The following is a 26,242-nucleotide window of genomic DNA, read 5'->3' on the forward strand; positions in this document are numbered from 1 at the left end:
GTGCACTCGTTGATTGTGTGAGCAGAGTGTTCGTCCTCTTGAGGGTATCTCATGAGCCTCCAACTCGTCGTGGTGATCCTTTAATTTTTTGAGTTCCTCCCTATGGAGACACTCCATCTCTGCGATGGGGCTTGGAGTTGGCAGAGAGTGTCATTGTTTGTGATGGTCGTCAGAAGGGATTGGAATTTTATGGGGGTGGCTCTCGCCTGAGACCGGATCGTGTGCTGACCATAAGTACGAGTGGCTGCAGGGGAAGTTTTACTGCGACCCCACGATGGGTGCCAAATGTAATTATCGAAATTTGGAGCGGAGTAATGCCAGGTGGACTGTCATCAGAATAGGCTCCACGATCTCTCGTGTCGAACTTGCAAGTATCCTGTGCCGAAGGGATAAGGGGGGTACCTGCAAAAAGGACTCTGACACTCAAGTAATTATGTGAGTTTACTAAGAATGAATGCCAAAGTGAGGGTAGAACCTTGTTATTTATAACATAGGACAGGAGTTATGGGTCCTTGATAGGGTTGTTATAATAGCATAACAACTTTGTTGATAACTTGTAACAACTTGATAAGAGGATACCTGCAACTTTATAAGAGGATAATAATATTATCATTAAGATTCAAATATATCAATAACTTAATGGCCCAATCATCCAACTGCTGAGCGAGTAATATCGATGCTCTGAAATTAGGGTTGACGTGTGTACTTTAATGCCATGTTATTTGTGGATCCCGAACAGTTAACATGGTGAGGGTTGTCCCTATAGATTTGGGGTGTAAACAGAAACCCAATTGATTGGAGCAACCCCTTTTCTGTTAGGATTGGCCTCACAGACATTATCATACTCTGCAAATTTGACATCCTCTTTCACTTTTCGTGTGTTGATGAGTCACTGTGACAACATCCTTACGTACGACATAAGAGGATGGACTCGTTGGTGGAGATGGGAGGGGAGGTTACCAAGGTACTCATCGTCACGGGTAGAGATGCGAAGGAACGGATGTGGGTTTTAAGGAGAAAGAAGAAGAAAAATATTAAGAGAGAAAAGAAAAATAATGTAATATAAAAGATCGACTTATTATAATTAATATCAGGTGAATCTAAAGATGGACAAAAATGATTCACCATAAACAAACTTGTCTGCCATAACAATAGTCTTTTATACATGTCACATTATTTCAACCACTTTATTGAGCCTTTTTCAAAAGTAAACTCCAATAGGATCACTCATGATTGAATATCCACACACCCTATCATAATCTCTCGTTATCCACACACCCTATCATAATCTCTCGTTATCCACACACCCTATCATAGATAATTCTTATCCACACACCCTATCATAATCTCTCGTTGTTGAAGGCTTTATCCTATACCACTGAACTAAAGCAATTTTCTAAGCATTTCGATTATTTCTTTTTTATGATTCTCATTTTCGTAAAATAATGATGGATTGATACGTTTCAAGCGAATATGGAATGGCAGAATAATTACAATTCAATAGAACCAGAGCAACTCCAACCACGACAATATTGTACATTTTTTTATCGGATACAATTCGGTGTCATTTATCCTTTTTATATTAAGGCCAATTAGATCTACGGTTCAAAATTAATTTCCATATTTTATCCATGAAAAGTATGCTTTTTTAACATAGCTTCTCTCTTAATTTTATTAAAATCATTTTTTTGCAACTCTATTCCAAAGCTGAATACAGGATTAGCAAGTAGATAAATAAGATAAATGTTGATTTGTATCCTTTCAGCTAAATTTCTAGCGTGACAAGAAACACACAAAGATCTAGAAAAGACAGTAGAACATTTGAGAACTCCACCATTCACGCAACCTGTTTTAATGAAAGGAATATCTGTCATGAAAAATCTAGATGAAGAGAAAATGATCAGATGATGCGGCGGCACAGGGTAATCCCATCACCCACGGGGAGCTGGCAAATCTCGATCCTCGAATCTTGAGCCAGATACTTGTTGAGCTCCATCACATGGCCGCGAAGAGGCTTAATGTAATCCATCAATGGTGCATCGGGTGGTGCAGCCACAGATCCAGCCCATAGGGTGTTATCGTATCCGATCAGTCCTCCAATCTTCACAAGCTCTAGTACCCTCTTGTGGTAGTTCAAGTAATTGTCCTTATCAGCATCCACGAAAACGAAATCCAACGACCCCTTTTTATTTTCCTGCAAAATTGACATAGTTTAGGGTGAGTTTATTTAAATTTAAAATTTAAAGTAATTTTAAAATAAATACTTTTATATAAGTTTTTTTTTTCAAGAAACACATAAAATTTACTTCTTAAAATAAACAAAAATTATTTAAAAAAAAAAACTAAAACAGTTTTAATAAACACACTAAAACAATAAAAAAATTATTTGATTAAAATAAACATTTTTAACAAATAAATTTAAAAAAATCAGTCTAAATTGACAAAGCCAATATAATCAAAATATGTTTTTCCTATTTGTAAATCATCAGCACAATTCGTTGGTTCGCATTGAATTAAATTTAATCTCTTTAAATCATATTTTAAATTCAAATGAAATTGATTTAATCTTCTTAAATAACATCTTAAATTGAGTTTGTAAATCTAGAAAAAAGATCTCATTAAAACTTAAAAGTGGTCATTTAAATTTTTCCGTAAAAATTAATTATCAACCAAATCGAAAAATATTTCCCAATGTTAACAAAAAATCATGGATAAAACTTGAGATGGTGAGAAACTGTGCACCCACATCTTTAAGCATCTCGTCAAGAAACGGAAGAGCAGGTCCTTCTCTGAAATCAATCTTGTGAGCCACTCCAGCTTTTTGAATTATTGGCAATCCTAACTCATAGTATTCGCGATTCACATCCAAAGCCAAGATCTAATATGTAAACCATGCAAGTAAATAAGCTATAAATATTAAATTAAATTCATGACTTAATACATGATAGTGTAATACCTTTAATCTTAATTATAAATTTTTTTCATAAATTTATTTGTTTTTTATAAGATTATTTTTTAATTTTTAGACATATTAATTATTTTTTCTCACATATTTTTACTTAATTATTTTTTAAAATATTAATAAAAATAATTAAATAGAAAAAGAGATAGTAAAAATATAATTTTTAAATGATAATATAAAAAATTGATAAACTTAATATGATTAATTAAATAATTATGTTATTTTTTAAGGAGTACAAATTAATTAAAAATCATCTTATAGTTAGGAGGGAAGGAGTAAATGATTTAAAAGTCAATTATGAGCTAATCAAGCTAGGTAAGGACCTTTCCATCAGGGGGAAGAGCCAGGGCAGTGGAGAGCAGAGAGTAACCAGTGAATACACCAATTTCCAAGGCGTTCTTTGAATTCGTGAGCTTAACAAGCATGCTCAGAAGTTGTCCTTCGTCTGCTGGTGTTGCCATGATGTTCCTGTTTAATTTACAATATACATATAAATATAATTAAATTGATCAAGAATTCCAAAAAATTGAAACTAACAAGTAACAAACTAACAAATAACAGTATTACTCTGGCAAGTTTATTTATGAAAAATATTTTCACACACAAAACAATATTATGTTGATGACGAAAAGTAACTAAATAGTAAATAGTCATAGATTATATTTTACAGTGGGTGTTTTGCAGTCATCTTGCGTATCTCTTTCAAGCACTCGTGCTCTCTTGGATAGACACTGGTTTCAAGTATATACTGCAATTAATAGTATAATTGTTATTGAACGTAATAATTAATTGGAAAAGTAAATAATGATTATAATTTGAAAGAGAGAATTTGATAGTTGTTGATGAATGAACCTGATAGAGTGCATCACTCTGAAGGAGAGTCTTGTGACCGAGATCTTTGATGCCGAAGAGGTGGTTTTTCTGTTCCTCTTCATTAGCCATGCCGGTCTTGAATCTCTTGTTAGCTCTTTGGGACTAGAAATAATCGTTTTCCTATTACAATGAAATCATTGTCCTATTTATAGACAGCAACACGAGTGTGAAATGTGAATGTAAGAAACTACGGACAACAACTTTATCTCGTGGATCTCGTGGATCTCGTGGATGTTTTACATGATGAGATAAGAACTTTTTTTTTTCTTTTTTTGAGTGAATAGATAATTTAGTTCTTGAGATTGTGCTCCTTTTGTATATTAGTTCCTAATTTAATATTAAATTCAAAATAGTTCTTATTTTTGTATAAGTGTTGCAAAATAGTCATTTCGTTAAATTTTAAAGTAACGTCGTTAGTGAGGTCAATTTTAGTGCCACGTAAACTATTCAACATAGCACTAAAGGATGACGTGGCATGACACATAGACGTGTCTCTTAAAAGATGTCACATCATTTGATGATAACAAAACGAGTAAATAGACAATTTAGTCCCTAACTTTGTACCCTTGCTGCATATTAGTCTCTAACTTAATGAAAAATTCAAAATAGTCCCTATCTTTTGCATAATTATTGTAAAATGGTCCTTCCGTTAAATTTTAAAGTAACGCTGTTAGTGAGATCAATTTTAGTGCCACGTCATTTGATGATGATAAAATGAGTGGTTTCTTCAAATTTGATGGTTTTGAACCAATTGAGACATATATACGAAAAAGAACTCACACACTTGCACAAATAAAAAGAACCAAAAATCCACAACAGCAACCTTATCTCTGTAGCCGTCAACACCAATGGACAAGGTCTGCATAACCATTTATTTTCCTCTTTGTTTTTCTTCAATTACCATCAATGTATCATTCCGGGTTCTGATTATTTTTTGTGTGTTTTGAATAGGAAGAGAAAAAACCACAGGAAAACAAAGTGGAGGAGAAAAAAGCAGAGGAAGAAGAAAAGAAAGAAGAGAAAAAATCAAAGGAATTAAAAGATGATAAGGAATTCAAGGAGAAATCTGCGCCGCCAGAAATCATGCAAGGCATAGCCTTTGCAATGCATGGACACTTTAAGCACGATTTCTGACATCTTTTAAGTTAGGGACTATTTTGCAATACTTATGCAAAAGATAGAGAATAATATGCAACAGGGGTACAAAGTCAGGGACTAAATTGCCTATTTACTCATTTTGTTATCATCAAATGACGTGACATCTTGTAGGAGGTACATCCACATGTCATGCCACGTCATCCTTTAGTGTCACGTTGGATAGTCTGCGTGACACTAAAATTGATTTCACTAACGGCGTTACTTTAAAATTTAACGGAAAGACTATTTGCAACATTTACGCAAAGATAGAGACTATTTTGAATTTAACATTAAGTTAATGACTAATATGCAAAATGAGTATAATTTCAGGGACTAAATTATCTATTTACTCGATAGTAAAATTTAATTTGAACTCTTGAATTTTATTTATCCAGAAAAAAATCTTATTTTCTCTTAATGATATTAAAAAATAATAGTTTTTTTAAGGAAAAAAGAATTTTTAGAATATTTTTTTTCTAAAATCCAACTTTTAATATAAAAAAATTCTTAAATAAAAATAATAATAATCTAATAGGTAAAGATTCTTAATCTCAAAAACCTAATAAAAAATCTCTATTAAAGATATTATAAAAATATAATATATTTTTTCCATGTCAACAAAACAACAAATAAATATTATTTCACATCTACTTAGTATCATTGCCGGTGTACTATTTTCTTTAGTATCACCTTCAAATATAGTTTTAAATAATGATAAGTAGATTTTATTATTTTAAATATTTTATTAATAATTATTATTATTCTTTACGTTTTTTCTTATTATATCTATATTTTTATTTTTTAGGTGTAATTTAGGAATTTGGGATATCTACTACACTTTTTTTCTTTTCTTTTCTTTTTTTTTTTAAAAAAAGTTACTAAACCTTATTCTTAACAATTGCTTTTCTCTCTAAAAAAATTGCTTTTTCATAAAGCAGTGACTTTAACCAATCGAATGTATGCGCCAAGTCAACCACTCTCTTTCACCACTTTAAAAAAAGAGAAGGCAGTCTCTTTTTCATAAAGCAGTGACTTTAACCAATCGAATGTATGCGCCAAGTCAAGCACTCTCTTTCACCACTTTAAAAAAGAGAGGGCAGTCTCTCTGTTTTGCCTTAAACTTCTATGGATAATTTCTACTTTGGAATACTAATTACTTCCTCCTATCTTTATTATAAAATTTAAATTAAAAGTGAGATTTGTTTTCTTAATAAAAATCACAATTTTCAATAAAAACAATTCTTATTCAGTGATTCACAATCGTTTTGTTGGAATAACTTCAAAGTAAAATACCATCTATATTCATCAATTTTTTTTGAAGTTGAATCAACCGTGGGATATAACTAATGGCACCAAATGCCACAATCAATCAACCTATACGCACACATACTATTGATATCACCCACATGTTGAGTATAAGACTTCCAAGAGTACATATTTTAATGATAATTAAATTTTAAGTATTTAAAACCATTTGGTACTAATACTTTATCTTGAGAATGTGTAAAATGAATGGGGTAAGTAGCATACACATCACTTAGAGCAGCATTACTCAAGAAGCTTCATTTAACTGTATGCTAGTATTCTAAAGCACACGGTGTGATGTTGATAATTAGACATTACTCAAGAATCTTCATTAAACTGTTTGCTCCTTCTAGAAAAAGAATTTGTCACTCACATACAATTGGCGACTGAAATTGATTATTAGATATTACAGCTCAATTCTGCAGTTTTTCATATCAACCAAAATCTAATCAGGCCGGAACTTAGCATAAGTGGGCCGTGGGAGGTCTCTACCACTTTTGTTGTTTAGTACTTTTTAGAGAGAAATTTAATAAACCTTTATGGCAAATCCTAACCTGGTTAAGAAAATATAAGTGGATTTTTTTTTTTATTAATATGTGTAAAAATATGTTTCTCCTATTATTTTTAAATACACGTATAATTTTTTAATGTTTTTTTAAAAAAATTTAACTTATAATACCCTAAAGATAGTACTGATTTTCAAGACCCAACCTTTATACACCTTTTGCACCCACCCTGCATTGTTTATCATTATCGTCGGATGTGAGTAGCCTCCACGTCGAGTCAAGGTTTTTTTATTTTTTTGACCAACGAGTCAAGGTTGTCATGCATATGATGCGCCCACTTTATGACTTTAATTACTTAGAATATGCTGTTCAAGGATAATGTTATTAAGTATTAGTAACATAATCTTTTATACATATTTTAAATATATTTATTGTTGAGTAAAATGTAAATTTTTTAAATAATACTTAAATCATTAATAAAAGATACATATTTATTTAAATTACAATAGGTTTTTTGTTCAAATTTTGATTAAATAAAAACAAATTAAAAAAACACCAACACGACGTGGATATATACCTTTCTCTTTCTTTAAATGGCGACAACGACACCATTATTTGGAGTCAAGGTTGTTAGGCACCAACGTTAACTACATATAAAAATATGCTATTAAATCACGAAAGTTAAAGAATATTTCACTTAAAAATATGTTGACGACTTTAGGAGGTCGTGTTTTACTTTGTTTAGTGGCAAAGCATCTGGAGGGCCAGTGGAGCCATGATCCTTCGAAAATTTCTTCCAAAACACACATATTTGGTACCTATACCTACTGAAATTTAGAACAGACTGAGGACGGGATAGACATAGTCAAGATGGGTTCCACAATCTTTCACGTCGAATTTATAAATGTCTTCCACCTGGGAACACAAGGGGAGACTTGTAAAACAAATGACTCTGACGTTTAAGTAAGTTTTTTTTTTTTAGATAAGCTGACGTTTAAGTAAGTATGTGAGTGACTTGAGAATGAATCGAAAGGGAGAAATATAACCTAATATTTATAATTTTGGAGTGGAGTTTCAGGTCCTTAATTGCAGGGACTGTTACAATAGCGTAATAATCTTTGTAGATAATTCATTGCTAGTAGATAAGTAGGTACCTGCAACTTGATAAAGAAATAATAGTATTATCATTAGAATTCAAATATATATAGATATATATATTATCAGTTTATCGCCCCAATAACCCAGCTGCTAAGGGAGTTGCGTCCATGCTCCTGTAGTAGTAGGGCTGACGAGGAGGGATGACATGTATCCTTAAAGGGTGCATTGAAGAGAGGCATTTCATTTTTCTTCAGAGTGGGCGCATGTATACATGCATGTTACTTTTGTACACGTGTCTCTCTATGAGAGGGCACGTTTGGAAGACACGTTTATGGGCTGGTGGGATTGCATCGTGGCATGAATTTTTAGGGCGTTATTTTTACTCCCACCAATTACTGGAGGGTCACGTCTCCACTCAAATGAGGTGTATGCTAGGTTTCAATCACCACCATTCTTGAGTTATGCTTCATCTTCCTCTTTGTGATTTCTCTGCATCTTATTCGTTGCACACACAACTCTTGGTTCTTCTTTTTTTCAATCGCCTTTCTCATTCCAAGGTACATTTCCCTTTTGCTACTATGTCTTTTATCTCAGACTTTTGGGTATGGGTGGAAGCAATTATGAGGGTTGTTGGAATGGGAAGTCATTCCAATCGGCGACTCCTCATCGGAGGAGACAGGTCACAAAGCTTTCGACAGTAGGTCTTCCTCTTTTTTGAGGTTGTTGGACCCGCGACATGTCGACGAGGGTAGCTCTCAACCTCATGAGATAGTTTTACCTTATGTTGCTCCTCTAGGAGAGGAACCCATCCCTATCATAACAATCCTTCCCTCTTCTCCTTCGGCGGCTAAAAGAAGGGGTGATAGTGGTGTGGTTAGGGTTTCGCCTTGTAATAGGCATAGCCATAGTGCCAGGATGTCCTCACCTCCACCCTTCATTGCTGGTTATGAGTTGGTGAGGGTTGATGTCTTGAAGCATCGCTCTTCAATAACATTTGTTATGAGCATCGTGACTCTATGGCGCCAATTGGAGCTGGCCAAACTAGAAGATTCCCGCAATATGATTGTTCAGGCTTGCGGGGAAGATGAGTTTTCGTTCATGCGGGCGGCATAGGGTGGTCCACCCTTCTTCTACATCTACTATTGCATGTTTGAGGTTTTGAATTTAACTCTTCTGCTGAACTCCTTTCAATGCGCCTTGCTAGAGTGTCTAATTGTGGCACCATCCCAGCTTCATCCTAATAGTTGGGCAATGGTGAGGGCCTTTGAGGTCTTGTGTCCTTTTTTCAACATTCGACCTAGCGTGCCCGTGTTCCATTACTTCTTTTAAATGAAGCTGACAGGGAATATAGGAGTATCACTTAACAACGTATCCAAGAAGATGTTTGAGTTCGACTCAAATGTGTTTCACAGGTTTAAGGATAATTTTTTCATGGTTAAGGTGACCAATGTCATTGTTGATGAGTTGTCGTTAATGTTTAATCGAGACGCGGAACCTTATTTCCCTTTTTACTGGCAGTCGAACCCTTTAAGGTTCATATCCTTTGATGAGGATCTAATGACCCTGGCAGAGAGGGTGGAAAAGACCATTCTAGAGCAATTGCCAGCCTAATTGGATGTTCGGGCCATCTTGTCTCTTCCTTCAATATGGGACCCTCTTGTCGTTCTAGATGGTAAAGTGTTTTACCTTCCTCTTTTTTTTGCGTTTGTCCTGGCATGACTTTGTCTAAGTTATTATGTTTTCATCTGTTTGCAGGTATAATGGGCGACTTTGCATTGAGGCCCTTGGTGAAGCACGTTAGACCTGTTGGAGATGATGTACCTCCTCCCCCCTCTTCCATTCTTGAACCTACTGCAGGGAAAGAAGGTTAACCTGAGGCTAAAGTCGACCCTCCTCGGGCTTCCGAGGCTGGTGACGATGAAGTTGTTAAGGTCACTCCCGACGTGTCGTCACCTATTTCGACTAATAGGAAACATAATAAAGGGGCTAGGGGGTTGGGTCAACGCAAGAAGTCGAGGTCCCCTTTCAGCCTCTGAGCAATAAAGCAAGCTATCATGTTGATGTCCAATTCGAGTTGCCCTTCTCCTACTAGCTCTCAGGGTCCACCTTTGGCTTCTTTGGCCATCCAGGCTATTGCTATTGCTACGGCTGCTCCTTCGGTGCCCCCTTCCTTGTATGTTCTGGCACCTTCTGCTTCTCCTTCTCCATCCATTGTGTCAATTATGTTGACTCTCTCGGCTGCTCCTGCTATTTTTTCTCCTTCTTCCATTGTCCTGCCACTACTTAGTGCTGGTGTGGCAACTACGAGTGTTTTGGCGGACCTACCTCATTCCTCTTCAACCTCGCTAACTTCAGTTTCGATTTCCACACCATTAATAACGCCTGCTTCCTCTTCTCTCCCAAGTGTCTCACTGGACCATGTTTATACTTCTCGTGACACGAGTTCAATGTGGAGCATGGCTACATACCGAAGTAGCGAACTCCTAGTGATATTTTGTTCCCTTTTGACCAAAACCTCATTCGACCAGTTGAGGTACAAAATTTGAATGATGCTGCGAAGGTCTTCTTTTAGAGGAGTTTAGCGATATTAGGGGAAAATGAACAAAGGCACTATGAAGCTCTAAACAAAGTTTCATTTTTAAAGGCTGAGGTCAACAAATGGAAAGCCACTGCTCAGACTGTATGGAAAGTGGAATATCCCAAGGTGGCCAATGATTGTTGCCCTTGTTGAGGTCATCAAGTCCAACCACCAATTATCATCTAGGGTCAACACTGTTCTTGCTAAGCTGCTGCACGTAGGGGTGGGTAAATGGACCCAGGTCTATGGACTGGCCCGCGGTCTGTGCGGGTAACGGACCAATTTTTTTAAAGGGTCCATGGTTATGTCATATTTTTGGGCCCGCCTCGCTTAACTCGTGGACTATGCGGGTTTGGCCCGCGGGGTCCACAGGTTGCCCGCATTAGGATTTTATTGCTTCAAATATGGAATCATTTGTTGTTGGAGATGTTTAAGTTTCAGATTTTAGATTTATTGCTTGGATTTTCTTTTGTTAAGACATTATCTATTTTATTGATTAATTGACTAATTGTTAAGATTTTATTTACATTTTTCTTGAACTTAATTTGATTGTATTGTATTTTTTATTGAAATTGAAATTCTTTTAAAACTAGGCTCGCGGACCGGCCAGTTTGACCTGCGGGGTCCATGGGGCGGGGGCGGACCAATTTATTTGGTCTGTGTAAGAATACGGGGCGGGCTGGCTATTCGACGGTCGGCAAGTGCACTAGATCGCGCAAGTAGTACAAAACGGTAAGTGAATACCAAGTAGCAAACTCTCGGGGAAGTATTTCTTCAGAAATTTCTCAACAACTTCCTCCCACGTCTTCAAACTGTTGCCTTTGAATGAATGGAGCCACTTCTTGTCTTCTTTTGCCAAAGAAAATGAAAATAAACTGAGCCGGATGGCATCGTCTGGCACTCCTGCAATCTTTACAGTGTTACAAATCTCTATGTATGTTGCTAAGTGTGCATAGGGGTCCTCGTTTGGTAATCCATGAAATAGGTTCCCCTATATCAGATGAATCAAAGAATGAGGGTAGTTTATATTATGTGCTTGGACTTCTGGCCTTGCAATACATGTAAAGAATTGCGGCACTAAACTACTAGAATAATCCTCAAGGGTAACACTATGTTGATGTTCATCAGCCATGACAGAGGCTTCTGGTAAATATGTAGTGGATTCCCTTGATGACGGTGAATAAGACGATGTGGAGTCAAAGGATTAAGCTTCTTCTTCTAGAATAAAAGCTACTGTCATGTCTTGCAACAATTTCCTTCTCCTTTTAGCTCTGTTCCTTCTTAACGTGGCTTCAATTTCCTAGTCCAGAGGAACTAAATTACCTGTAGGAGATCTATGCATACAAAACACTGACAGGAACAACGGTTATCCAATTCAAGAAGAAAACAACTATAAACAAAACAAGTATTCACAAGTAATAATGAATAACAAATAGACACTTAAGGAACTGAACTAAACTTCCCAAATAGAAAGAAGTTCCTTGGCAACGGCACCATAAACTTGTTCGACGGCCGGCAGGTGCACCGGATTGCGCAAGTAGTATAAAACGGTAAATGAATACCAAGTATCGAACTTTCGAGGAACTTGTTTTACTTGGTAAAGTTGTCGTTCAGTAAATAAGTGTCTTTGGATGAAAGTTTGGTGTGTGGTATGGACAAGTATGCAACTAAACTATTCAAAAGTAAATCACGTGAGTAGTGGTGTGTGAAGACAGATAAAGAACATGTTGGTCTTCATACTGGATGACTGATGTTATTAAGGATGTTCTCTACCTAACAATGTTCATGTGTTCAATGTTGTCTCCTGGACTACTAAACCCCGATGTCTCGTGCATGTTTAGCCTAATCCTAATCAAGCGTCGTCCTCAGATCCCTCTTGTTGGACTAAACTTAACCAGAAATGCATTAAGAAAAATCATAACAAAAACTAAGTTACTGTACCCCGATGTTTCGTGAAAATACGATAAGCTAGCCCTGTCCTATCAAGTTCTAAGGATCAAACCATTTCCCAATGTTGAGTGACCCTAACTAAGCATGCAAGTGTGTGATCAAGGTAAAGGCACACTAAAATTAAGTACTGATAGCACAGTGAACACATAATACATCATTAGATAGATATAAAAGTATTTACATCAAGTACCCCATAGGAAGAACCAACCGAGGATTTAGCTCTCGATAACAGGGAAGCTTCCTTTACAACAATGAGAAGAGGAGATGAAAGATAGAAGAAATACAAGTAGTGGGGATGTCTCCTCCACCTCTAGAAACCTCACAATCTCTCAAAATTTCATCGAAAGTTCCACAAGACGGCTTCCTCTTCAAGCTCAACTCTCTCTCTCAGTTGCTCCACAGCCAAAAACTCCCAAAAAACTCAACTCTCCCTTGAGAAATCATGATTTAAGCTTAAATAGGCACTCCTGTCGGTCGACGTGTGCTTAGCGGAAGATGAGTCCGCTTAGCACATGTAAGTGAGTTCTGGCTTAGCGCCAGTCACACTTGCTTAGCCTGAAGGTGAAGACGGTGCGCTTAGAGGGTTGGCCTTCGCTCAGCGCCTCTATGCAGCTCATCCTTATTCTGGAATGGTCCATGCGCTTAGCCTTCAGGTGGGGCGCTTAGCAGATGATGCGCTTAGCCAGAAGATAAGTGGCTTAGCGAGTTCATGAAATCTGCACTTCACCAATCTTGGTTGTTTTACCTGAAATTGAAGTGGAATGATTATTAAATACACAGAACTTGTGGAAGCAATGCCTTCCAAGATTATTTTGATGATACCAAAGAATCAAGAGTCAAGAAAGTTTCAAGAATCAAGATCAAGATTCAAGAATCAAGAGAAGACTCAATCAAGATAAGTATTAAAAGAGTTTTTCAAAAACTATTGAATAGCATAATTTTGTTCAAAATAATTTTTCAAAAGAAAATTTTTACCAAAGAGTTTTACTTTCTGGTAATCGATTACCAGAAAGCAGTAATCAATTATGAGTAGCCAACATTGTTTTCAAAACTGATTTACAAAGTAGTAATCGATTACCATAATCATGTAATCGATTACCAATGTTTTAAAACGTTAGATTTCAAATTTCAAGAGTCACAACTTGTGATAAAACATTTTCAAATCATTTCAAACTTGTGTAATCGATTACACAATACTTGTAATCGATTACCAGTGTTTCTAAACGTTTTGATTTTCAAATTTAAACATGAAGAGTCACATCTATTGATGTGTAATCGATTACACTATGATGGTAATCGATTACCAATGACTTACTTTGAATAATAAATTACCAAAAGTCATAATTCTTAAAGTGACTAGTTTTCTGAAGATTTTTTTAAGAGTCACAACTTTTAAGTGACTAGTTTTCAAAAAGAGTCACAACTTTTAAGTGACTAGTTTTCACAAAAGTCACAACTCTTGAAGTGACTAGTTTTGAAGAAATTGCCAAGAGTCACAACTTTTAACTTGAGTCATCAAATGACTATAAATATGTGACCATGGCACGAATTTTAAATATGAATAACAGATTTCTTTCATTCATTTCTCTTCATCTTTCTAAAAGTTTTTGTTCAATACTTTCTCTTTCAAGAAAAGTTCATTGACCAAAAACTTGTGCTATTCTTCTTCTTCATTCCTTCTCTCTTGTCGAAAGATTCAAAGGACTAACCGCCTGATAATTCTTTTGTTTCTTCCTTCTCCCTCTTGCCAAAAGATTTAAAGGACTAACCGCCTGAGAATTCTTTTGATTCTTCCCCTTCCTTTTAAACAAAAGATTTCAAAGGACTAACCGCCTGAGATATCTTTTGTTTCCCCTTACAAAGATTCAAGGGGCTAACCGCCTAAGAATTCTTTGTCTTAACACATTGGAGGGTACATCCTTTGTGGTACAAGTAGAGGGTACATCTATGACGTGTCATTATTTTCTCCTATTTCTTAACCCTTTTTGTCACCATTTTAATTATTGATTAGCCTTAATTGTCAAATTAATTATGCAGTTTTATCATTTGGGCCTACTTGACTAATTTTGTGTTTTTAATTTAATTTCAGGAGAATTATAGGCAATTGGGCTTGAATCCAGAATTGGGCTAGGACTTGAAGAGAGCAGACAATTTTATTTTATCAAATCTTATCTTATCTAGATTTTATTTCATCTAGATTTTATTTCGTCTAGATTTTATTTCATCCAATCTTATTTTATCTAGTCTAGATTTTATTTTATTTCGCTTATGGGCTTGGACTTAAAATAGTTTTGAAAGCTTTGGGGCTGAGGACCTATATAACAGCACCAGGGTTTTAGTTTAGGGAGTTTTTTGGAGAGGAGAATAATTTTAGGGTTTTAGAATTCCAGTTTTACTGTTCACGCACACTGTTTCATGTAGCAATAAAATTCTTTTTCTGCAATTTCGTTTCTGCTTCAATCTACAATTTCGTTTTCTACTGATTAATGGAAGGCTAAGTCTCCAATGTTGTTTTCTTTAAGGATCAAGCACAACTCTCTTTGAGGTTTTGTTCATACTATTGAATTCTGATAAGTTTTTCCTATTCACCAATTACTTTGTATTTGTTGCTATTAATCCATGCATGCTTAGTGCTTGATTAATTGTCTCTGCGCTTAATTTATGTTCATGCTTAATGATCAGTTTCATTCATGACTAATTGGTGTATGTGTTGCTTAATCACATAATGACAGCCTTATGTTAATTTTCGCTTAGTAATTTAATTTAGGGTTGGATTAAGTGGTTGAACTTGTTGGATCGAGTGGCCTCAGAATAATTAAGAAGGGGGGGTTGAATTAATTATTCCTAAACCTTTACTAATTAAAAAATTTACTCTTCTAAGGATTTTACTAAATTGTTAAGAGAATGAGGAGTAGAAGAGAATCTTAATAGAAAGTAAAAGCGGAAATCAAATGCACAGCGGAAAGTAAAAGAGTAGGGAAGAAGGAAACAAACACACAAGAGTTTTTATACTAGTTCGGCAACAACCCGTGCCTACATCCAGTCCCCAAGCGACCTGCGGTCCTTGAGATTTCTTTCAACCTTGTAAAAATCCTTTTACAAGCAAAGATCCACAAGGGATGTACCCTCCCTTGTTCTCTTTGAACCTAGTGGATGTACCCTCCACTAGAACTGATCCACAAGAGATGTACCCTCTCTTGTTCTCAGTCAAACCCAAGTAGATGTACCCTCTACTTGTACCACAAAGGATGTACCCTCCAATGTGTTAAGACAAAGATCTCAGGCTGGTAAACCATTGATACTTTGTGAATGGGGATACAAAAGAATTCTTAGGCGGTTAGTCCTTTGAACACTTTTGTATTAGGGAATGGGAAGAATAAAAAGAATTCTCAGATTGTGTCGTTCTGAATTCTTTGACAAGGGAGAAGGGAGACACAAAAGAATTAAGGCGGTTAGTCCTTCGTTCTTTTGGAAAAGGGAGAAGAGAGACACAAAAAGAATTCAGGCGGTTAGTCCTTAGCGAATTCTTTTTGGCAAAGGGAGAAGGGAATGAAAAAGATGAATAGCACAAGTTTTTGAACAAAGAACTTTTCTTGGAAGAGAAAGTTTTGAACAAAAACTTTTAGAAAGATGAAGAGAAGATAAAACAGAACAACTGTTGAAAGAGATGAAAGAAAATATTGAAAGATGATTGAAAGAAATGATTGAGATGAATTGATAGAAAGATTGCTTAGAAAGATTTTTTTTAAAAATACAAAACAAAGTCTTTCTTTTATAGACTCTTCATGCCTGGTCAAGAGAACCATTTTGAAGAGTTATAACTTTTAGAAAAACTTAAAACCAATTTGAAAAAGTCAAAAAACATTTGAAGAGTTACATCTTTTGATTTATTCAGAAACAACCACTGGTAATCGATTACCAAATCAGTGTAATCGATTACACAAAGCTTTTAGTGAAAGGATGTGACTCTTCACATTTGAATTTGAATTTCAACGTTCAAAGGCATTGGTAATCGATTACCAAAACATTGTAATCAATTACAACTTTTTTGAAATCAATTGGAACGTTGTAAATTCATTTGAAAACTTTTTCAAATCCATTTTGCTACTGGTAATCGATTACAACAATCTGGTAATCGATTACCAGAGAGTAAAAACTCTTTGGTAAACATGTTTTGAGAAAAATCCATGTGCTACTCAGCTTTTGAAAAAACCTTTTCATACTTATCTTGATTAAGTATTCTCTTGATTCTTGAATCTTGTTCTTGATTATTCATGATTCTTGATTCTTGAAAACTTGAAACTTGAAACTTCTCTTGAATCTTTCTCTTGATTCTTGAATTCTTTGGCATCATCAAAATAACCTTTGAAGGCATTGCTTCCACAAAACTGATTAAGGATAAATTCTTGTAACCTAGGATAAGAGACTTGCTTATGAATCAAGGGGAAACAACACGTTTTAATTATGTTATTTTCTAATTCAAATTTTCTTGTTGTTTAATTTACAAAAACAAACAATCCCCCCCAATTCGTTACTATTTTATTACTATCTATTATGAACGTTTGATTGACCATTGCTCGTCGGGAGACGACCTAGGATCACTTCCTAGATACTGCATTTTTAATGTTTATTTGATTCGGGTACGGCCTCGATCAATCTACTTGGGTTGTTATACTGAGAACAAGAGAGGGTACATCTCTTGTGGATCAATTCAAGTGGAGGGTACATCCACTTGGTTGTTCAAAGAGAACAAGGAAGGGTACATCCATTGTGGATCTTTACTTGTAAATTTTACAAGGTTATTGGAAATCTCAAGAACCGGTGGTTGCTTGGGGATTGGATGTAGGCACAGGTTGTGGACGAACCAGTATAAATCTTGTGTTTGTCTTCTTCTTCCCTACACTCTTTATCTTTCCGCTGTGTACTTTTTATTTCCGCTTTACTTTTGTCTAAATTATTGTTTCTGTTCTTTACTTTCTCATAACTTAGTAGTAAAGCCTAATTGAATCTAGTAACATTAAGAAGGATAAAATTTTAATTAGTTAAGACACGTTCATAATTAATTCAATCCCCCTTCTTAATTATTCCGAGGCCACTTGATCCAACAGAACTAGGATACAAGGTACCTATTACCTAAATTATCAAAAAGTAATTACAATATTATAAAAAGATTCATAAATGGGAGGAGTCATATACAATTTACAACAGTTTTTTACACAAAAGTTAGTCGTATTGACCGACTAACAAACTCCCCCAAATTTATAGCTTTGCTTGTCCTCATGCAAATAAAGAACAACTCACTGGTCCCCAAGTGACAAAACATGCAGTGATTATGTACAACGGTGTGTAATTCCCAAAATATTAGTTGCATGATGATAAATGAAACAAAAAAAATGCCTTTATCAATTGCTTTTCACAAGACATGCAGTTTTTCAGAGAAAAGAACATGTTAGTTAGCAACACAACTAAATGAAGCTTGGCAGTAGACAGATTTCATGGAAAGATACTTAACCAAATTCTCACGACCACTGTATCACTCACACACGAGTGTTTAATCTATTTAGCAACAACAACTAACAAGAGGTCCAATCTTTGTACTTCATCTCATGCTATAAAGTCAGAAATACATAAATTGAATCAGAAGGACTTTTATTGGCTTGTAATGAGGCTGGGCTACAAAAATATTGGTTTTTCTAGGATGCAAAAGCTTGAGTTCTAAGAGTGCACAAATCCTAGACTAACCCAGTTTGTCTTTTCAATCCACTTAGCCCATTCACTAGCCTTTCACTTGACTTTGTTTTAACAGCACACACTCATTTGAATTTCTTTTTTTTAAGACATAACATTTTATTAATTTGCTATGTGTGTTGTAGTTTCTTACCTTTAAATTTATCCATCCAACAACTCCCCCAAATTTGGGACAAAAATTGTCTTAAACCAATGTGTTGTCTTAAAACCGAAGCAAGGTAAATGGAGATAATAATTTCAAAGCTTAGGGTTCCATTTGACAATTAAAATTCAGCTCAAAGATGGGTGCAAATGATATCATCAGTGATAAACAGGTAAGCTTTTGGTCAAGTGGCTTGTATATACAACAATAATGGCCTTCATCATATCCACATTTATGCATTTCATTCTAAAATTTAGAGATTGATACAAAAATCATTGCTCAATGCGAGTCGTTCTCTCAACAATTAAGTTCACACTCTCACCAGGTTATGGTTCAAGCTTTTCTTTCTCAATCAATCTATCTACTGACTAACATTTCTAATTGCGAGCCTACTTTCTTGTTCTTTCTCATCTACATACATGCTCATTCAAAAGTCATGATTTCAACACATGCTTCACCCTTTCATGGAATCAATTCACAACACCAATTTCACAAAAAATAATTATGTTTGCACTGCATACTCAGATAATCAAGCCAAACTGTTCAGTATGCTTCAAGACATGCATACTACTATCCATAATCAACAGTAAACCAATATCACCACACAAAAAAGTGTACTAAAGACATAAGTATAATAATTATAATTGTCATCAAAACAAAAGCAGGAATTTAAAATTCCTGTGATAGGTCCTGCGACTGAGTATCCTTATCCTGAGTGCCCTCCTCATCTGTAAGATGTAGCACAAGAGTGGCCGGATGAATAGTAGTCAATCCCAGGACTGGTGTAGAAGGGTCCTTTGGAAGATCAAGTAATGGTGTAGACGTGTCTGCTGACATCTTATGCATTGGTGTAGACGTGTTTGCTGACATCTTATGCATTGGTGTAGGAGGGTCTGCTGGCTGTTGAAGAGAAGATTGATCCACCACTAGAGAGGGTGGATCTGGTGAAATCTGTGGTGATCTCTCTGGAGTAGCATCCTCTTGCCTTACCAGTGTCTCACCGGCTTCAAAAATGAATGGCTCAAGGATGGTGGCCTCAAATGATGCATCTTGTACCTGCTGAGGTACCTGAGCACTAGGACCCCCACCTTCTCTCTCAAGAGAAGGCAGGGTTCCTGGCCAGGATACCTTCTCTAAAAATTGCTCCACTGTCAGAATGGATCCTGGAGGAGCTACAACCTGCAAGCTCTGCATTAACAAAATATGTCCTTTATAAAGACTCTGAAGCATGGACTCAAAGTGCTGAGAGTCCTGAGTAGATGAGTTTGGAGGAGCTGGTGTAGGAGTAGCATAAGTGGAAAGAGCTGGTAAAGTAGAAGAAGAAGGAACATCAGCTGGTCGAACCCTTGCCTTCCTTGCCCCTCTGAAGTTAACTGTTAGATCATCCACATTCCAGCAGTTTTTTCTTAATGTAGGCCAAGTTAATGACCGGGCTCAAGCTCTCATAGGTCAGGCTGTTAGAGGTAACTCCTCTAGCTCTGCATAGGGTAGTGATCAAGGCTGGAAATCCGAGCCTAGAGGAGTTACTCTGAGCAATAGAAGAAATCTGACCTGAGATAAGGGCTCCAATGTTCATATCCATGTTGGTTACCAAGCCATAGACCAACCTAGCTTTGTCCATATTCAAATCGAGGTGTGGGATGTGGGAGTTAGGTTGGAGTAAGAGAAGACACTCCATGTCTGGGCCAGTGTCGTCAAATCTTTTCTGAGAAGCTTCCATGGCTGGCCCTTAGCATTCAAATCAAACCCCTTGCGGGGAATGCAAAGCCTGGCTTCAATCTCCTGGTTGTTCGTCCTTAACCTGCAAAGTCTAGAGTAGGTGGATAAAGATTCCCCCTCTTCTAACACCACTGGAGTTTGAAGGAATTCATTCAGCCTATTTGCATCTATTTTGATCAGGTGTCCTTTTACTTTGGCTTGCTTTGGAGCTTGGTTCTCTGTGGTGTATAAATTAGCATAAAATTCCTTAGCTAGAGCCACGTCTATGCTTCCATCCTGGAGATTGGTGAGGCATTTGTGCAAATTACACCTCTCCAACTCCACCTTGAACTCGTCAAACTCAGTATGATAAAGCTTCATATTTCTCTCCGGAAGGATATTCTGGCCGAGAATGTTGTCAGTGTATCTATTCCAAGCTTCCAAAGATTGGAATTGCCTGGTATCATATTGAGCTACAGGCCTAGAAGCAGCGTTCTTCCTCTTCCTGGATGCCATCTACAATAAAAAGAACCCATCAGTTTATTAGACCAAAAGTTGTCAAAATTGAAACAGAAAAATAAAAACTAAAATTGGCAACATGCGCTTAACGAGACGCAACTAGCTTAGCGCGCCTTAGTAAAAACAACACACTGGCTTAGCACAGCAGGGTTGTGCTTAGCCCGTCATGATAGAAAATTTTCTCTGCATAATGGGCTTAGTGAGATAGGCACTCGCTTAGCCAGAGCACTTTTATTTCAAACAATGGCTTAGCGAGTAGTGCTGGCTTAGCCTTATGCATGCCGCAACGAATAGCGCTTAGCCCACAGGGAAGGCGCTTAGTGCGAGCAACACTTCAAAAATTTGATTAAGTTATGTGGGATTAGAGACTATGCTCACTTAGCGCAACCTCAGCCGCAACGAATAGCGCTTAGCTGGGACAGGCGCGACTTAGCGCGAGGCAATCAACAAAAAATCTGTCTAAGGTACATGGGCTTAGCGAGACAACACTTGCTTAGCCACAGGTTTGTCATTAATGATGTATACAGTGGCTTAGCACACACAGATGCCGCTTAGCCACGATGTTCAAAATGAAGATGAACATTCAACAACTTGGTTAAACTCGCTTAGCGCATGCATTCTGGCTAGGCGAGTTCGTCTGGAAATGTATACATTCAAGGCTTAATTGATGAACTCGCTTAACGCATAAGCCACGCTTAGCGAGTTCATCGCGTTTTCCAGAAAAAATGCAGACGAAGAAGTCTTTTGACTTCCTCTTTTAGGCCTCTAATAGGCCCCTATTAGACATGCAACATTGTCTACATTATCTACACATTGAACTCCTAACAAAGTCCTAATCTTTATTTATTCTACTTATAGTCTAAACCTAAAAATCAAATTGCTAACCTAATGTCTTCTATCCTAAGGTATTAACAAAATAAGCAGCAGAAATGAAGTTGGGAACTTACTTGGATTGAATATGATTTGTGAAGATAGGATGCACAATGCAAGATGAACTCAAAGATGCAATCCGTGAATTTCAAAAGATAGAGAGGTTGCAGGAAAGCTTTTGAAAAAAATGGGGTAAGTGTAAGTGTAACTGTTGTTACACTTATCCATTTTTCGAGTGACTCGCTTAGCGAGTCAATCCGCTAAGTGAGAGAGGCGTTTGGCTTTCCGCCTCCTCTCTTGGCGGGCCGACATGGGGCCCATTTAAAATTCAAATTATTATTAATTAAAATATTTTTTTTGAACTACGCTTAGTGCAAATCAGCGCGCTAAGCGAACTATGCAGATAAGGAAACCTGCAACGCTCGCTAAGCCTGGCTCAATGTCGGCTAAGCGAATATAATGCATCCTATATACAGGGGGGCGTGCGCTTAGCTAGTGGTTGCTAGCTTAGCGCTATAAGGCCGCAAGGAATAGTGCTTAGCGTGGGTACATCGTGTTTAGTTCAATTAAACTAGTAATTTGACTGTGAGGAATAGCACTTAGCGTGGGTACATCGTGCTTAGCCAACAAGCACAATGAGCTTAGCGAGTGTACTCTCCCTTAGCCCAATTCAGGTCAAATTGAATTGGGCTAAGCTTGCCCATGGCCATCTTAGCGAGCCAATCACCTTTAGATGCAGGGGTTTGAGCGCTTAGCGCAGGCTAGCCTCGCTTAGCGAAAGAAGGAGATGCACTCAGCGCATGATATGCGCTTAGCGAGTGGACTGTTTTCATGAAAATGCTTTTAATCTATTTTCAGTCCACTTTCTCAAAACATTTAAAACAACCCCCCACTATCTATGACTCATTATAAGCTTATATCCCCCTTTTTCAATGATTATAAAGCAAATTCCAACTTATGCAATGCATGAAAAACAAAATGAAAGGAATCAGAACTGGGTTGCCTCCCAGGAAGCGCTCTTTTAACGTCATTAGCTTGATGCATATACCTCAATAGGTGATATTAAATTTGGCCCTCACTTTCAGGACCTCCCTTACCTGTAAGCAAACATTTTGTTCTGGCACAGGCTTGTCTTCTACAAATAAATCAAAATCAATTCTTTGATCTTCAAAACCCATTTCTAGTTTCTTTCTTCCCAAGATTAAGGGAATGTCATTATCTTCACAGATATCCATTACAACAAAGTCTGTTGGGAAGATAAAATGTTTTACTCTGACCTAAACATCTTCAATTACTCCGTATGGTCTGGTAATGGAGCGGTCAACCAACTGTAGAGTCATTCTAGTGGGCATGATTTCCAACTCTCCCAGTCTTCTGCACATGGAGAGTGGCATCAGATTGATATTGGCTCCCAAGTCAATGAGAGATTTTCCCACTATGACTTCACCTATTGAGCAAGAAATGGTCACACTCCCAGGGTCTTTGTGCTTTGGTGGAAGAATTTTTTGAATCACAGCACTGCAATTACCCTCCACAACTATATTTTCCTGGTGAATGTACTTGTGCTTCCTTGTCAACATGTCTTTTAAAAACTTTGAGTAGAGTGGCATTTATTGCAAAGCTTCTCCAAATGGCATAGTTATTTCCAATTTCCTGAAAATATCTAGGAATCTCGCCAGGTGGCGTTCCTTATCTTTCTTGGATGGTACCAAAGGATATGACACTTCCTTTCCCTCATCTGAAGTTGTTTCTTTACTTTTTTTCTCTTGCTTTTTCACTCTTACTCTTTTCTTCTTCTTTATTTTTTTTCAACTTTTTGTTTTTCTTCTTTTTGTTTTTGTTTTCCTCCCTCTATTTCTTTTTCATTGTCTTTTATTTCTTCCCTTCCAACAATTATTGGTTTTTCTCTCCACTGACTCCTTTCATCTCTTACCTCATTCTTCTTTTTTATAAGTAGTGTCCTTCAAAGAAACTTGCTCCTTCAAAGCAACAACATCCTCATCCTCAGCCACCACAAGCTTCCTGCTTCTTATTATAACAACTTTGCACTCTTCTTTAGGATTCTTCTCGGTATTTGCTCCAAAGCTGCTAGATGACTTCTCAGCTAACTGCTTGGCCAGTTGACCCACCTGGATCTCAAGGTTTTTCAGGGCTGACTCAATACTCTTATGGTTGGACATGGTCACTTGCATAAACTGAGCTAGTGTCTCCTCCAGTTTGGTGCTCCTTTAAAAAATATTTGGCCCTTGTTTAGGTGGCCTATTGGAAGGTCCACCTTGGTCCTTATTGAATTGATTGCTAGGGTGTGATCTCCATTGCCCTTGCTGATTATAGGGACCTTGCTGGAATCTCGAAAATCCTCCTTGGTTGTATCCTTGTCTCTGTTGATTTCCCATGTAATGAACTTCCTGAGTGTGCTCTTCAATGGGAATGCAATGACTTGACTCATGAGCCTCACTACAAATGGTACAACCTGTAACCTGCAAAACAGAAGAATGTGAAGGTTGAGCAGTAGACAGTATAGTTGGTAACTTACCAAGTGTTTCTGTTAAGATCTCAAGTTGCTTAGAAAGTAACTTATTTTGTACCAACAAAGCATCTTGTGATGATAACTCCAACAAGCTTTTCTTGGTGGGTTGATGCACTCTATCTCGTAGAATGGTATGATCACTAGCAGACATATTCTCAATCAATTCAGTTGCCTCTTCAAGGGTTTTCAATTTTATCTTCCCTCCTGCTGAAGCATCTAACAACTGCTTGGTTTGTGGTCTCAGCCCATCTATAAACATGTTCAATTGAATTGGCTCAGAGAATCCATGTGTGGGAGTCTTTCTTAACAAACCCCGAAACCTCTCCAATGCTTCACTCAAGGACTCATCAGGGAACTGGTGAAATGATGAAATAACAACTTTCCCTTTTGCAGTCTTTGACTCGGGGAAGTATTTCTTCAGAAATTTCTCAACAACTTCCTCCCACGTCTTCAAATTTTTGCCTTTGAATGAATGGAGCCACTTCTTGGCTTCCCCTGCCAAAGAAAATGAAAATAAACTGAGCCTGATGGCATCATTTGGCACTCCTGCAATCTTTATAGTGTTAGAAATCTCTATGTATGTTGCTAGGTGTGCATAGGGGTCCTCGTTTGGTAATCCACGAAATAGGTTCCCTTGTATCAGATGAATCAAAGAATGAGGGTAGTTTATATTATGTGTTTGGACTTCTGGCCTTGCAATACATGTAAAGAATTGCGGCACTAAACTTCTAGAATAATCCTTAAGGGTAACCCTATGTTGATGTTCATCAGCCATGACAGAGGCTTCTAGTAAATATGTAGTGGATTCCCTTGATGACGGTGAATAAGACGATGTAGAGTCAGAGGATTGAACTTCTTCTAGAATAGAAGCTACTGTCCTGTTTTGCAAAAATTTCCTTCTCCTTTCGGCTCTGTTCCTTCTTAACGTGGCTTCAATTTCCAAGTCCAGAGAAACTAAATTACCTGCAGGAGATCTATGCATACAAAACACTGACAGGAACAACGGTTATCCAACTCAAGAAGAAAACAACTATAAACAAAACAAGTATTCACAAGTAATAAATGAATAACAAATAGACACTTAAGGAATTGAACTAAACTTCCCAAATAGAAAGAAGTTCCCCGGCAATGGTGCCATAAACTTGTTTAACAGCCGGCAAGTGCACCGGAGCACGCAAGTAGTATAAAATGGTAAGTGAATACCGAGTATCGAACTCTCAGGGAACTTGTTTTACTTGGTAAAGTTGTGGTTGAGTAAATAAGTGTATTTGGATGAAAGTTTGGTGCATGGTATGGACAAGTATGCAACTAAACTATTCAAAAGTAAATCACGTGAGTAGTGGTGTGTGAAGACAGATAAAGAACGTGTTGGTTTTCCTACTGGATGACTGATGTTATTAAAGATGTTCTCTACCTAACAATATTCGTGTGTTCTATGTTGTCTCCTGGACTACTAAACCCCGATGACTCGTGCATGTTTAGCCTAATCCTAATCAAGCGTCATCCTCAAATCCCTGGTCTTGGACTAAACTTAACCAGAAATGCATTAAGACAAATCTTAACAAAAACTAAGTTATCGTACCCCGATGTCTCGTGAAAATATGATAAGCTAGCCCTGTCCTATCAAGTTCCACAGATCAAATTATTTCCCAATGTTGAGTTACCCTAACTAAGCATGCAAGTGCGTGATCAAGGCAAAGGCACACTAAAATTAAGTACTGATAGCACAGTGAACACATAAAACATCATTAGATAGATATGAAAGTATTTACATCAAGTACCCCATAGGAAGAATCAACTGAGGATTTGGCTCTCCATAGTAGAGAAGCTTCCTTTATAACAATGAGAAGAGAAGATGAAAGATAGAAGAAAGACAAGTAGTGGAGATGTATCCTCCACCTCTAGAAACCTCACAATCTCTCAAAATCTCATCCAAAGTTCTGCAAGACGGCTTCCTCTTCAAGCTCAGCTCTCTCCCAGTTTCTCCAACACCAAAAACTCCCAAAAAGCTCAACTTTCCTTTAAATAGGCACTTTTGTCGGTGGACGTGTGCTTAGCGGAAGATGAGCTTGCTTAGCGCATGTAAGTGACTTCTGGCTTAGCGCCAGTCACACTCGCTCAGCCTGAAGGTGAAGACGGTGCGCTTAGCGGGTTAGCCTTTGCTCAATGCCTCTATGAAGCTAATCCTTCTTCCAGAATTGTCCATGCGCTTAGCCATCAGGTGGGGCGCTTAGCGGATGATGCACTTAGCCAAAAGATAAGTGTCTTAGCGAGTTCATGAAATCTGTACTTCACCAATCTTGCTTGTTTTACCTGAAATTGATGT

The 26,242-nt window shown here is 37.1% G+C and overlaps 1 protein-coding gene across 2 annotated transcripts; it reads right to left on the bottom strand.

The window, feature by feature from the left end:
• Window positions 1-1,641: 1,641 nt before the first annotated feature.
• On the bottom strand, window positions 1,642-3,975 carry LOC114393116 (caffeoyl-CoA O-methyltransferase 1-like). 2 transcript variants are annotated; one of them, XM_028354378.1, is made up of 5 exons: window positions 3,815-3,975; window positions 3,631-3,710; window positions 3,286-3,430; window positions 2,747-2,878; window positions 1,642-2,194 (listed from the first exon to the last, which is right to left on the bottom strand). In XM_028354378.1, the coding sequence occupies exons 1-5, from the start codon at window positions 3,902-3,904 to the stop codon at window positions 1,901-1,903; spliced, it is 741 nt and encodes a 246-aa protein (XP_028210179.1). In that variant the 5' UTR covers window positions 3,905-3,975; the 3' UTR covers window positions 1,642-1,900. The 2 variants fall into 2 exon arrangements, with proteins under 2 accessions (XP_028210179.1, XP_028210180.1); XM_028354379.1 differs by lacking the exon at window positions 2,747-2,878.
• Window positions 3,976-26,242: the final 22,267 nt, after the last annotated feature.

Source organism: Glycine soja, chromosome 17, assembly GCF_004193775.1.
Source record: "Glycine soja cultivar W05 chromosome 17, ASM419377v2, whole genome shotgun sequence".
Classification (NCBI taxonomy): Eukaryota; Viridiplantae; Streptophyta; class Magnoliopsida; order Fabales; family Fabaceae; genus Glycine; species Glycine soja.

Coding starts and splice junctions, on each gene's coding strand:
- LOC114393116 (XM_028354378.1), bottom strand. CDS start 3,904: ATGGCTAATGAAGAGGAACAGAAAAACCACCTCTTCGGCATCAAAGAT. Junction 3,431..3,630: donor ATGACTGCAAAACACCCACT/GTAAAATATAAT, acceptor TAAATTAAACAG/GAACATCATGGCAACACCAG. Junction 2,879..3,285: donor CTCTTCCCCCTGATGGAAAG/GTCCTTACCTAG, acceptor TTTACATATTAG/ATCTTGGCTTTGGATGTGAA.